The sequence below is a fragment of the Helicoverpa zea genome, chromosome 9 (genome assembly GCF_022581195.2).
Source record: "Helicoverpa zea isolate HzStark_Cry1AcR chromosome 9, ilHelZeax1.1, whole genome shotgun sequence".
Lineage (NCBI taxonomy): Eukaryota > Metazoa > Arthropoda > Insecta > Lepidoptera > Noctuidae > Helicoverpa > Helicoverpa zea.
In genome coordinates, this window is record NC_061460.1 from 10,151,464 (window position 1) to 10,165,055 (window position 13,592).

The 13,592-nt window shown below is 36.5% G+C and overlaps 1 protein-coding gene across 3 annotated transcripts in view; it reads left to right on the forward strand.

Moving 5' to 3' along the window:
- The window catches only part of LOC124633486 (homeobox protein unc-4), a 33,429-nt gene extending 20,347 nt beyond the window's left edge, over positions 1 to 13,082 (forward strand). Inside the window, exons 2-4 of one of the 3 annotated variants that reach the window (XM_047168722.1) lie at positions 169 to 341; positions 11,199 to 11,338; positions 12,296 to 13,082. In XM_047168722.1, coding sequence (XP_047024678.1) covers positions 169 to 341; positions 11,199 to 11,338; positions 12,296 to 12,815 — 833 coding nt within the window. In that variant the 3' untranslated portion in view covers positions 12,816 to 13,082. The remainder of the gene's footprint in view (positions 1 to 168; positions 342 to 11,198; positions 11,339 to 12,295) is intronic. The other 2 variants (XM_047168723.1, XM_047168724.1) reach the window with 2 other exon arrangements.
- The last annotated feature ends 510 nt before the right edge of the window (positions 13,083 to 13,592 follow it).

Sequence of the window (13,592 nt, forward strand, 5' to 3'; positions counted from 1 at the left end):
GTATCATTGACTTAATTCAATACGACTTCTTTATAGAATTGTGAAATTATCATTAAAGGCACTACCACTAATACTGCTTATACTTACATGCATAAATGTATGATTGTCCAAAAACCACCCTTTATTTACTTTACTTGCCACTTCTTAACCAAATGCCTCTCTCCCCAGGCGGTGTCTGCGACGATGACGGTGACAGCGGCAAGAGGCGGCGCTCCCGAACGAACTTCAACTCCTGGCAGCTTGAGGAGTTGGAGCGAGCGTTCCTCGCGTCACACTACCCTGATGTGTTCATGCGGGAGGCCCTGGCTATGAGGCTGGACCTTAAAGAGAGTCGAGTTGCTGTAAGTATGATATATTATACTTTTTTTACTGACGTTCCAAAAACTTTATAAAACAATGAATGTACAAAGTTGATGGAGACAAGAGAGTTGAGGGAACTTGGTATTTGTTAATTACCTCATCTTTAAGCTTTTTATAATCGTATTGATAAAAACTTTCCACTAATATTGGTATATTAAGTCACTGAAAACTACAAATAAAAAGTTGTTTTGAAGAGATATAGTACTTCTACTCACAGATAGAAAATAGGTATTTCTAAGGTGGCGTTTTCTCTACATTGTTTTTAAGCCAAAGCATGAATGCATTCTTTCCCATAAATCCATGTTATGGCGACACTTATTACTTAGATGCCCAAAAAATCTTTAACCATTCCAATCCACAAAGCCGCACAGTTCAAATAGCAAATTTAACTCTAAAGAGAATTTTGAGACCAAATAAATGTTTACAAAACTGAAATTAACACACCCTTATAACTTAGAACGACCAGCTTTAAATACACAAGACAGGAAGTGTACCTACCTATATCAGAAGTATACAAAATTGTACGACACGTTTGACGATGATATTTAGCTACGGTATTAAACGCAATCCTTTGTAGTGACTGCTTGCTATATTTAGTCCACGGTTTCACAGCTAACGTCTTAATCCATCGTGAGTGCCTTTACGACGGACCAGTTGTGACCATAGCGAAATACTCTAATTTTATTACATACCGAATCTGCCTTAGTAAGTCTGTTTGACTACTGATTTCTTAGATCTAAGTTTGAGGCCGGATATTGACGGATTGAGGAGTGTTCTTGCTAATAAGCGTGCCATGTCCTCATAATATATTATGGACAAAGATCTTTTAAGACAGGCGAATATTAAAAGAAGATTTGTTGCTTTGTGCGGATGAGGTGACGTTGAACATGTTGCCATCTTATAAGTGGTAAATTCTATAAACCTAAAATGTAAGAAGATGAGAAAGCCAAACATAGTTATTTAAGATTTCAATATAAAGAAAAAGCCTCACATCTAATATTCATTACGTTCACGCACACGCGTAAAAGCAAAAATAATAGCGTCATCAAAATAAACCAAAACATTACCGAGAAGCCGATCTCATTTCTGAGGAAAATACACGGACAAACACGACGTACCGTCCGAACATAAGGGTAAAAAGCTGAAGGTTTCCGTTCAATATAAATGAGGGACGATTTCCCTTATTTTCCCCAAACCTTCAGAGGCTAAGCGGCCGCCGGGGACCGCGCGGCCAGCCGCTTTTTTATATAAGCTTTAGGAGCCGAAATAATGTTCGACTTGAGATAATACAGTTTTGAATGGACGCCGTTTTGTGGCCAACCCTATACGAATTGATGGCATTTTGTTCGGCCTTTTACCTCCGAACGAAAAGTTATGCTTCTACTCTTTCTTATTACTTTTCTGTGATACGTCATACGTTTTGACCCGCTGGTAATTTAATGATCCACATGTTATTATTTTATTGCTTTAATTTTACGAGCTGATAAATGTGACCCTGAGATTACCTATCGCTGAAGATTTGCACGTGTATATTTAACGCCTGAGCATCATCTTACATTAGTACTTACAAAAGACGAGTACTACAGTTTTTATGAAAATATAATTTCTCCAAGTCCACTTTACACGACATTTTTCCTGAGACAAAGTATAAGTAAAACCATTTGTATAATGAGTACTAAGGTCCATTGTATCCGACACTTATCGCGGCAGATCTCGCTGCGAGAGACAGACTATCCCGCACCACTCCTAATAGTTGGTATAAATCAAAAGATTGCAATCTTGGCGGCACCCCTGGGACGCGAGTGAGACGGCACGATTGAATAGCATAGATTTAAATGGGCGGGTCAGATAAGGATGGCTGCAGATCGCTCGGCTCCGACCTCGTCCGCGTCGCCGCTCCTAGGGACGTCACAATTCGATTACAGCTCAATAAAGTTAAAGTGACTTGTTTGCGTCTGTAAAGTGGATTTTTTCCTCTTCTTTGATTTCTCTATTTTCTTTCATTCGTCGAACGTCCCGGCCGTTTGTGATCGCAGTCTCGCAATATTGACTTCGATTTATAGGTTGCAATCGTACCTATTATGTGGAATAAAATAATTGAGTGTAGCAATTCTTTAGTTTTAAATTGAATAGCATTAGTTATCGTTAATTTAATCAACATTCAGTGTACTTTTTATAAGTATAAAAGGCTCGCGTTCTGCATGAAACATTTATCAACTATTAAATAAAGCTTTAGGATTTTGGAGAGGCGGCAAATGTAATCATAGCCTTACATAACGTAAGAGTTCCGCGAGACGTTAAAAGCCCATTCTTTACCGAAAGTGGCAAATTCTAATCTAATTTCATCCCTTCCTGACGTAAACTTGCGAAAACGGCTCACTCGCTCCGCCGTGAGCGCGGAAGTATCGACTTCATTTTAAAATTCATAGCATAAAATTTACATTTATATGCCAATTTCATTCCCTAACAGGGCGTCGGCGGTCGCACGCACACATCAGTATTCCACACACATCCGGAGCTCGGTACACCCCAAAAGTAAAAAAATATTAGGAAATCTCCTTACATTCTCTGCTTGCTCGGGAAGAAAAAAGAATGGCGCGAGGTTTAAATATGGAACACTAAATGGAACGCTTAGGCGACAAAATGCGGATAGAATATAAAATTTAAGGAGTGCCTGGTGTCCCTGTCGTTCCCGTGCGGGGTGCGTCGCGCCATCCCTCTCGGCGGTGCTCGCTATCAAACACGAGCCGACTTTACCGCCGCGGGCTTAGCGGTAAAAGATAGACATGAGACTCTGCAGGGTTGCTCCCGCGGCGGTGAATTATCGTGCATGAATAATTTTCTCACTCGCAAACAAGATTTGCTTCGTATTAAATTGCCTTAATGTAATTACTGTGCCTAATGAAATGCGGCGCTTCACATACGGACAGCCGTATAATTTAAACATTAAACATGTTTAAAACGGAGTTGTCATCTGCGCTCATTCATTAATTTGTGTGCTGACCCTTCGATTTAAATTGAGATGATTTACTTGATGCTGGATTAAATATATGAAAATTACTGCTCATCTCATTAAAAAGAATTGGATCCACTAATTTAACATATACAAATTACTCGTATATAAATTCAGTATGCCATAATTTAACAAAGAAAGACCATATTCTGCTAAATTCAATTAATATAATAAATTCTCGTAATCGACAACCCTATTAGATATCGCTTAGCTGGCAATTCGGGTCGAACTTGCGAAATTTATATCAGTCTCTGTCACACGTATGCTTCGATATCAATTGGCGGGCTGAAAGGAGAGAGATAGCACGATATACTGAAATTCAGCTGAAACTTGCGTTCATGGATTTGTTTACCAGGTTGTTTACAAATCTGCTTGTATCAGAAATACTTTGTTTGGAAACAGTGTATTTTCTTTAGACTTTAAATAGAAAACATCTTAATAGGTAAAAGAACTTTACAAGTACCTACAAAGTCGAAGTTCTTAAATCTGTAGAAATACATTTAGTTGGCTAAAATGACTGTTCATGTGTACCTACCATGATATTTTTGCTATATAAATAACTAGCTGTCTTACCGCGGCTTCACTCGAGTCCTCTGGACATAATTGCAAGTGCCAGGATAAAATATAGCCTATGTTACTCGGAAAGAGTGAAGCTTTCAAACAGTGAAATAAATTTTCAAATCGATTTAGTACCTTCAGAACCTTTATTAAATTAACATAGATGAAGACTCACCAAATAGCCAGCAACAACATGCAGATGCTAATATTAATAATATTGTCTTATTAATTGTGTTTAAAATATAAAATCAATTTTAATGAGAAGTACGTGTTTTTATGTTAAGAACTTAAACTTAAAAGTCTTGTTTTAATAAACGTTTGCACATTTTAATGTAATGCAACTATTGCCTATAAAATATTTAATGAGCTCGTAAAACTATATTAAATAAAAATGTACCCAGTTAATGTTAATGTCATTTGAACATCTTTGGCAGTCGTTACGGGTAATCTAAAAGTCTCTACAGAAAATTAAGAGCATAATCAACACCTTTAAAAAGTAATGAAATTCTTATGAAAAGTAGGCTTTACGTGCAGCAAAAAATAACACAAGTTCTTCCTGTGTTATTGTAATATTTCTACTATTTTATTTACCAACCTATACAAAAATAAGACTTCTAGGTATTAATCACATATTACCCTCCAACTACAAACTCGCTTACCAAAAATACAGAATAAAATACAAATCATTGAGTGACGTCACATAGACGATTGCCCATCCTCCCCTATCTAGGGGTGTAAATAAGACGCTTGTGGTGTCGATACATTGACTTGTCATCGCTTGAAGGGGACTTTCTTTACTTACTACTATAGTTCGGCCATTCAGAGAATGCGTTCCTGACACGTCGCGATTGAACTGACGACGTAACTTTGCAATGGCGTTGCAGTTACGATAAAATTTTTTTGCTGGTTGTTTACCGTTTTAACAATTGAGGAGCATTAAAACAACATTATTATATCAATAATCAATGAATGTTATAATTCAGTCAGTTCAATCGCGACGTGTCAGGAACGCATTCTCTGAATGGCCGAACTATAACGCTTAAAGAGTAAATAATGCTCTAGTACTCTACTCGATCAATCTAAGTAATATCTTGATAGAAAATTAAGAGCATAAACAACACATTTAACAAATTAAGGATTTTCTTTTTCCTATGAAAAGGAGCCTTTATCTGCAGCTTGTTCTAAAAATTAGCACAAGTTCTTCCGCATTGCTATTATGACCAATTAATTCGAAGTATGATAATTTTCTTTAAAGTATCAAATACTATTTTATTTACCCACCTGCACAAAAATAACTTCAATTAATCACACATTTCCCTCCAACCACAAACTCTTTTACCAAAAAGACGACCTTTCTTTTTTTCGGATTTTTCTCTTACCTAAAAGAAAAATCCATTTCTTCCTCCCCCTATCTAGGGGTGTAAATAAGACGTTTGTGGTGTCGATACATTGACTTGTCATCCCTTGAAGGGGACTTTCTTTACTTACGGTGCACTCCACCCCAATTTGATGGGGTCTTGCAAAGGAAAAAGGCACTGTATTGCCTTTTGAATGGGTTTTAAAAGTAAATAGGGATTTTTCAACGTGTAAAAGGTTTGATGACTTGATTAAATGGTATGGTTGTTTGATACAAATCCTATGTTTCTCAATTGAAGATTCAACTACTTAGGTTTGAAATAATAATAAATGTAGCCAATTACTATTAAAATGTAATATTTAATTGTATGTTTGATGTTTGAGTGCTTAAAATATTATCAAAACTTTTGCATAATATTGATTACAGTTACAATTTTAAAACTTTTGACCTATTCACGCGTCCGTTCCAAAATGTTGTAAGTAGTCACAATATGATAATAACATCATAATTATGCAGAAAAAATCCCTGAACCTAATTATTTTAACATTATTGTAAATTTAGCCACGATAATAAAATATTGCTTGAGAAGTGGTGTATTTTATAACCACAATAATGTTTGGAAAAATCTATACATCCATTTAACAAGTATAAAACAATAATAAAACCAAAATAATTATCCAAAAACCATTAAAACGAACCACCACAATGAAACCATTAAACCCCACATAACGCAATCAATATAATCAATCTTTACATAAGTCCAATACTTAGAAAGCAAATAAAAACAAATCAGTGTGTCCTCCCCTTTGTATTAATGACCCACCCTCTGAGAGGGATGGGAGGGCCATACGAACCTCATTAGCAGAGGGAACAGCCCACCCCGTCATTACGACCGACCGGCTAATCAATGTATTTCGATTAGATGTTAGAAATGGAGGGTAAATTAAATGGCGTTGTTTTAATTTAAAAGTTAGGTAATGTAGCTTTCATATGTACTTTTGTATTAGCCACACCATTATTGATTATTGTTTAAAATATGGCTGTTTTGATGGGAAGTCGCTTACCGCTGTGGGTGCAGCGTGTCAGACTCTTACTGACTAAAACCTACCATGTTCCTTCTTAAGCGCTTTATGTATCAGGGCCGCGGTAACTCTTTCGAACAATCCCGCAGCCCCGGATTGGCAATATGCCTGGATTTTTAGTGGCGTGATTCATGCTTTTGTCAAGTTAGAAATATATTAAAAAAATTCCATGTCATTCGAGTGTTAAGTAATCGGTATGATTCAAGTGTGTAAAATGAGCGAAATAAGCAATTTCACTGTTTGAACATTTTTAATTAAAAATTTAATCGATTTCCATCGATACCCATGCGTAAACTCTAAAATTAAATAGAAAAAAATATTATGACGAATTTTGAATGGATAGCCATTCTTTTATTAATACGCAATACTAAGTATATTATACTCGCGTCTATGATTGAAATATTTTTAATACTGCGTAATACAGTTTAAATACCAATAAAGTATTGTTCTAAAAAAAAACAATAGTTTCACGCAGATTTCCGGGTAATTCAATGAGAAATTTTACGACGCGTGTAAGAATTCGAATTCCGTGATACGATACGTCATACCTACGTTGATTAGTTTTAGATACCTATGTAAAAATCTTCAATTGGAATCACTAAATAAATAAGATCAAGAGCAGATTTTTATTTACATTTGAGTCATGGCAGCCAAATGTAATGATTCAGTTCAATAATCTATTGAAACCCACGTACAGTTCATACATAGCCTTGATTTCCATTAGTTCACACACTAAAATAAAAAAAATGTACCTATGTACTGCCCATCCTATCGTAAATAATTTGATGATAGGTAAATGAAGTCATCATTTACGTAAATGTCCTTTATTTATGTATCTTATTAAGTTTACTCTAACTTTGGAGAACATTATGTTATAATTTGAAATCCAAATGAATCCAGCAGAGCACAGCCTTAATATGAGTTTTGCAGTAAAACCGATGGCCGACTCGTAAACCTGACCCGGCTTGCGTACTTATGTTTTTGCTCTTTTTTACTAAATTATTTAAAATGGATACATGTGTTAAACTTAATTTGGAGATTTTCGTCATGTTTAATGTCTTTTAGTTAGACATTCCTGTTATAAATAAAAACTTAGTATTCGGTTTTGAACTAACTCATAAGGTGAGTACCTATATGACTACAACATTTTCTGGAGCATTTCTGTGTAATGTAACGTTCTAGCGAATGGTACAATACAGGCAAAGCTAAGTCTCCAAAGCATTTCCATGTAATGTAACGTTCGTGCGAATGATCGGCGTTATGTTACGGGTAAATGCTCAACGACCGTGCGTCTTTCGTCCCTCTCGTATAATATGCTCGTTGGTTTATAACAAACAGGCGAGCGCGCTCGACGTTTTCACGACGTTCATGATACACTAGAATCTAGTGTATCATCCTTTTACGAACAAAACGTCGTATCATCCTTTTAGTGACTAGAACATCTCATAGAGCGGCTCGTTGTTCTGTTACAAGTAAATGTTGTAGGGTAAAGGCGGGATAGATGCCGCAGTGGGATAGATGCCCCATTTTTAAAAAACCTAACTTCCCATGCTCGCGATTAAGAAACAACCGTTTAACTAGAAGCCACAAGCACCCCGCACCTAAATTAGCCACGCGCCATCGAGGGATGAGGTCGCGTTTCGCTCGTGTGTGAATTCATCTCCGCGGCGAACTTACAGCGAGCGTAAAATTTTTAAAGGTGAGTATTTGCTGTTGTATAACTTTATAAGTAGATATTAATTCCATCAATTTTTTTATTACGTATGTATATTGTTTCATGAACTATACATTTTGATGTAAATAGTTGCTCTATTGTATTTATTTATTTAAAAAAATACTAGGGTATCTAACCCTGTCAAAAAGGATAGTTGCCCTGATTTTTTACGGTATAGGTGCCCCTAGGGGCATCTATCCCTCCATACACCACGTGTACCCTGAATGTATTATAAGTGCTTTGAATATATATTTTTCATGTGTTTATGTATAGGTATTTACACTTTTTATTGATTACGAATGATTTACAGTTCAAACAGTGAAGATGAAGACAATTCACTTAAGAACAAAGTTAAGGAATAGAAAACTAAAGGTTTGCCGGTGAAGAAGACTAAAAGAGATGGGCAGGATGAGCCTAAAGATACAAATAAAAATAACTGCATATAATGCTTTGAAAACTATGAATAAACAAAGTCTAAATCCGACTGGATTCAATGTGTAATGTGTCAGTGCTCGTTACATGAAACCTCTATACTTTTCAGAAATTTTTGCTCGAGATGTAGAAAACTTAAAGCACTGTCCGGTTAAATATTATGATGCTAAGTATATTGTGTTATTTTAGTTTTTAAGAAAGAATGATTTTTATGATTTTGCATGTTGAAACTAAATAATTAATATTTTATAATAAGTGTTTCAAATATAAAATACATTATTTTTGTTGAAAAAATACTTTTAGAATATTATTGTGTTAATTTTAATTAATCTGATAATGAATATAAAAAGATTTTAAAAACTGCAAAATACTTTTCATTTCAAATAAATTAAAGTAAAAAATATATAAATATTATTAATTTAATATACTTAAACAGTATGAAGGGCATCTATCCCGCACCGTAGGCATCTATCCTCGCTAGTATTTTCAAGGTGGGGCAACTATCCATAGGGGTAGGCATCTATCCCCAAAAATTGAGGTCTACAAAAAGCTAAAATCTGCAAAACGTGTAGTATATAGGTCCAAAAAGACAAATCACAAATAAACATAAAGGATTAAACTAGTTACATTCATAGGTGTTATTAATGTAGAACCAATATTTATTAAATTATAAGCATATTTCAAAAAGTGGGGCATCTATCCCGCCTTTACCCTAGTCTATACTCACCTTTACCTATCTTGAATAAGATACTCAAAGACTCGTGATCTGATACTAGTTCAAGTGGAATTTAAATAGAATATTTAAGTAAATATTGCCGGTCACGTACGTAGCAGTAGTAAATACTAGTAATGGAATTATTATTCCTTTCCTTGATCCAAGGTCCGAGGAAACATAATTTAAACAGTCTAATTTTCATTACAAATCACAAAATATAAGTGACAAACTCACGAAACGCCAATTACAATAATCACTTGACCACCATCTAAGTCCTAGTAATATTAACACTACAATTAAATCAGAACCTCAATACCTAGGGATTACGGAATATTTTAGTACCACCGTAAGAGAGATAAATTTGACAATAGACAGTCTCAAAGGTTTAGTTTCCAAAGTATAGTAATATGTCTTTGAAGATGCTGCGACATTAAATTAGTCGTAATATTCACTATAGTTAACGCGTTTATAATAAAGCTACATTATAATTACGGATGGCACTAACCTATGTAGGTATCCGGTGAAGCGTTAATTACCGAACAAGTTAGACAACAAGAAGAAATAAAGGAGTATACGAAAGAATAAAACTAAAAAACACTTAAAGGGCCCATGGATTTAGTATATAATGGATATGCTGTAGCAAAAAATCTAGGGATTACATATGAAATCTAAAAAACTGCCCCAAAAAAATCGAATGACAAACGGCGATTGCGAAAACTAAGCTAATTTTATAATCAATAAAAGCTAACAAAAGACAGCTTCAGAAATGCTTCCTTAAAGAGCCTAATTCTTAATTCTGAAAGTTTCAATATAAAATAACCTTAACCAATTCATAAGGCTATCCACTGCCCGATTTTCATATCCACCTTAACCTAAGCCATCAAGTTTTCATGGCCAATATAACATACCGGTAAACCGATATTAATTGCACTCAACGACCACAAGATTTTCAAATAAGGAAAGCCTATCCATCAGACAATGTTTCGCACATCGCGGAAGATAGTGCCGATAGAGTGCGACCAATGCGCGCGCACGTTCGCCAGCCATTACGATGCAAATGCGCCGACGCATTGAAATTTAACGTCTCAATTCCTGGCGGGTCGCGGGCGCTTTACATGCCTTTGTCCGCCGAGATAACTCTCCTTACCTTTTATAGGTGCCGGTTAAGTATTTAATCTTAGAATACTGCTTAAAGTTTCAACCTCTGCCTAAGTACGTATTTTCAGCGACAAAATAAATTTTGCTTTAGAAATCGATGCTTGTTATTGCGATATTGAAGCATTTTTAATCGACACAAATATTAACTGTCGTTAAAAAGTGAAAAGTCAACTTAGCTATTAACGGTAACGGCAGAAATACTAAGTTTTTCAATGAACAGGAAAGAATCGGACCTGTTCGAAAAACATCTGTAAGTACTTGTTTCTCGGTCGTAAAAAATGAAGATATCGATAATCGTGATCAAGTTATGATCGTGCGAAACGGTCAGACGGCTTAACGGAATAAATACTTTTTTGAGTCGATCCTTTTTGGTATCAGCTTTGAACATTTACAGGTATTCAACCTTCAGGCTGAATTTATCAAGCTCAGTCGTGACACTCATAGCCTGTTTTGTAACTAAAATATGCGATTCATCTGTACATTTTAAAGTGAATATCTCATGCTCTCGAAATCGTTATGTAGTTCAGCTAAAAACATATTTTGGTATGGCACTACACTAACTGAAGCTGTGTAAATATGTCTTCAAGATTATCGACATTTACAAGTTCCGTAATGGAAGTTGGGCAGAGCAGGTTCTCCAGACTTCTCATGTGCAATTCCATCTCTCCTAACAGACTGTTTTTAAAAATCTATCGAAAATCTTGTCCATCATTCTCAAATAGTTCCTACTGAACCAAATCAAATCCGCTTCCACCTCACTGATCGACATCTTTCTTGCCAAGCTAATATTCCCCCTTATTCTCACACAGGTATGGTTCCAAAACCGCCGAGCGAAGTGGCGCAAGAAGGAACACACAAAGAAAGGACCAGGTCGGCCAGCTCACAACGCTCACCCGCAGTCCTGCTCCGGAGAACCCATACCTCCGCATGAGCTCAGAGCCAGGGAGAGGTGAGATATGTGCATAACGTAGTTTTACTTCCATAGAATCTGAAGAAATGGGGAATATAGAAGCAGAGGTCTATTAAGGGACATACGAATGGTTAAATTAGAGAGGACTTAAAACAGTTGTACCTGAGTGTCATTTGTTTTTGCAAGCGTTATAATTGTGAGCGTTGTGGTTTCTAGAATAAAAGACGAACCTGTAATTTTAATTTACCTATAATTTGAAAATCTGGAAAGAATACTCCGAGATAACAATGTTTTCTTATGACTTTAAAAACAAAATTACTGTCGGGAAAATTATAAAAGAAATAACTAGATAACAGGGCATTCCCAAAAGATCATGACCCGTCGATTCCCAAAAACTTTTCCTCTGTGTATACATATTTTCTAGAAATAACGATTGCCGACTAACAGTTTTAATGTCGTCGTAATTATTTCATCGAAAATGTTTGATATTTATTTTGTTGCGTATCTTGCATGTTGATTGCCATTTACGACTTCAAAATAAAAGTATTATTGTTAATATAGTGCGAATATGATTAATTAACTGATGTAATTTGTTCAAAGGTTTTGTTTAATTTTATGATTAATATAATCGTGTTTTATCGGTGTGTAAAAGTAAATTAAAGAGAACATAAAAAGATAAACGCGAGTGACGCACGGATCATGTGCAGTCCTATGCGGTGAGATCACCTCTGCACTATTTAATTAAGTGACAGACTTTCTTTTTATGACGATGATGACATTTATGAGAAGTTCTTATAAACATGAATTTGATTGCGTCGGTGCTTTCGGCACTAAGTATGACGTGTTTATTTCGCCAACACTCTACCAAAGATCATATTTTAAATACCTTTTGGAACACAAATGCACACAGTGAGGCGTCTTGTATGTTTGTAGACGTGAACACTGAACCTAATCCTCAGATTCTATACTAATTGGGCCCTATGATTTTATCAACAGGGCGAGAAGAAGAAAGAAGTTGGCAAAAGCGTTGGAGAGACAAGCAAGGAAGCTGCGGGCTAAAGGCATTGCAGTTGACCTGGAGGCACTGAAAGCAGAGTACCTAGCGCAGCACAAGAACAGTGGGCTTTACTCTGACTCAGATGGAGACGCTGAAGGCGAAGACAGCATGATCGACGTTGTCGGAGGAGACTCCTGCCACGACTCGGGACCTGAAGACTTCTCACTGTCTGGCAGACTCCGGGCCCCATCAGGCGCCGATGGCATGAACCACTCCGACAGCTCCACATCAGACGGTCACTCCGCACGGAACTTCAGCCCCATCCCCGACCCTCAGCCCTCCTTCTTCAAACACTTCGGCGGAGCCAGCACGAACTTCGAGAAGTTCGATTTCGACTCCGGCCGAGCTGTCTCCTTAGACCTGAGTGGCGGGGGCCACGCCACCGAACAGGACATGTCCAAAAACGGGGGAACAAGAAAACATAATCCTTTCAGTATAGAGTCGTTGCTTAACACGTGAAAGTGACTGTAACTTGTGACTATAGAGGCTCTCGTATCGTGACTACACCAGTGAAGTTCGCGCTGTGACTCGAGTGGAACAACAGTGACGTAACGTTCTAACATCCAGGTACTTGTCATACAAATATGGACTTTTGGCTTAGTATCTTGAGGTGCAAATTAGTTCGGGATCTAATCATTTGAATGCGGCGTCAGTACTGTTGCGCTCGAACAGCCCTACAGGCATTTCAGAGATGTTCCTTTGCTTACAGTTAAACAATTGTTATTATCACTATACTTCGGCCGTTCAGAGAATGCGTTCCTGACACCTATCAGTTAGTCACGACTAGTGATGGGCACAACATAACACTGAGTTCGTTACCGTTCCTTCAAAATGAACCGCCGCATTATTTTAAGATTATTTTCGTTTTAAATTGGCGGAATCATTTGTTTTATATTTTAGTTATTTAAGTGGAAACCAAAAAAAGGTAATATTCATATAATAAAATTGTTTTATTTATTCTTTGTTACAAGTACATTGAATTGAATGTGCGAACAGAATATTAATCAGACTCCGATTTGCTTGAGGAGGTGGTGTCTTCATCATCATCTTCGCCTACATGTATAATTATATTATTATCAATAACAGAATCAATCCTGATATCTCGGTCTAACAAAAGCCGGGTAATCAAATAAAAACAGATCGAAAACACTTGAAAAACGTGGTCTATGCGCACGAAACGACAACGGACGACTGTTTTAGCGTCACAAAATGGCGGCCCATAACGCCATTTGGGGT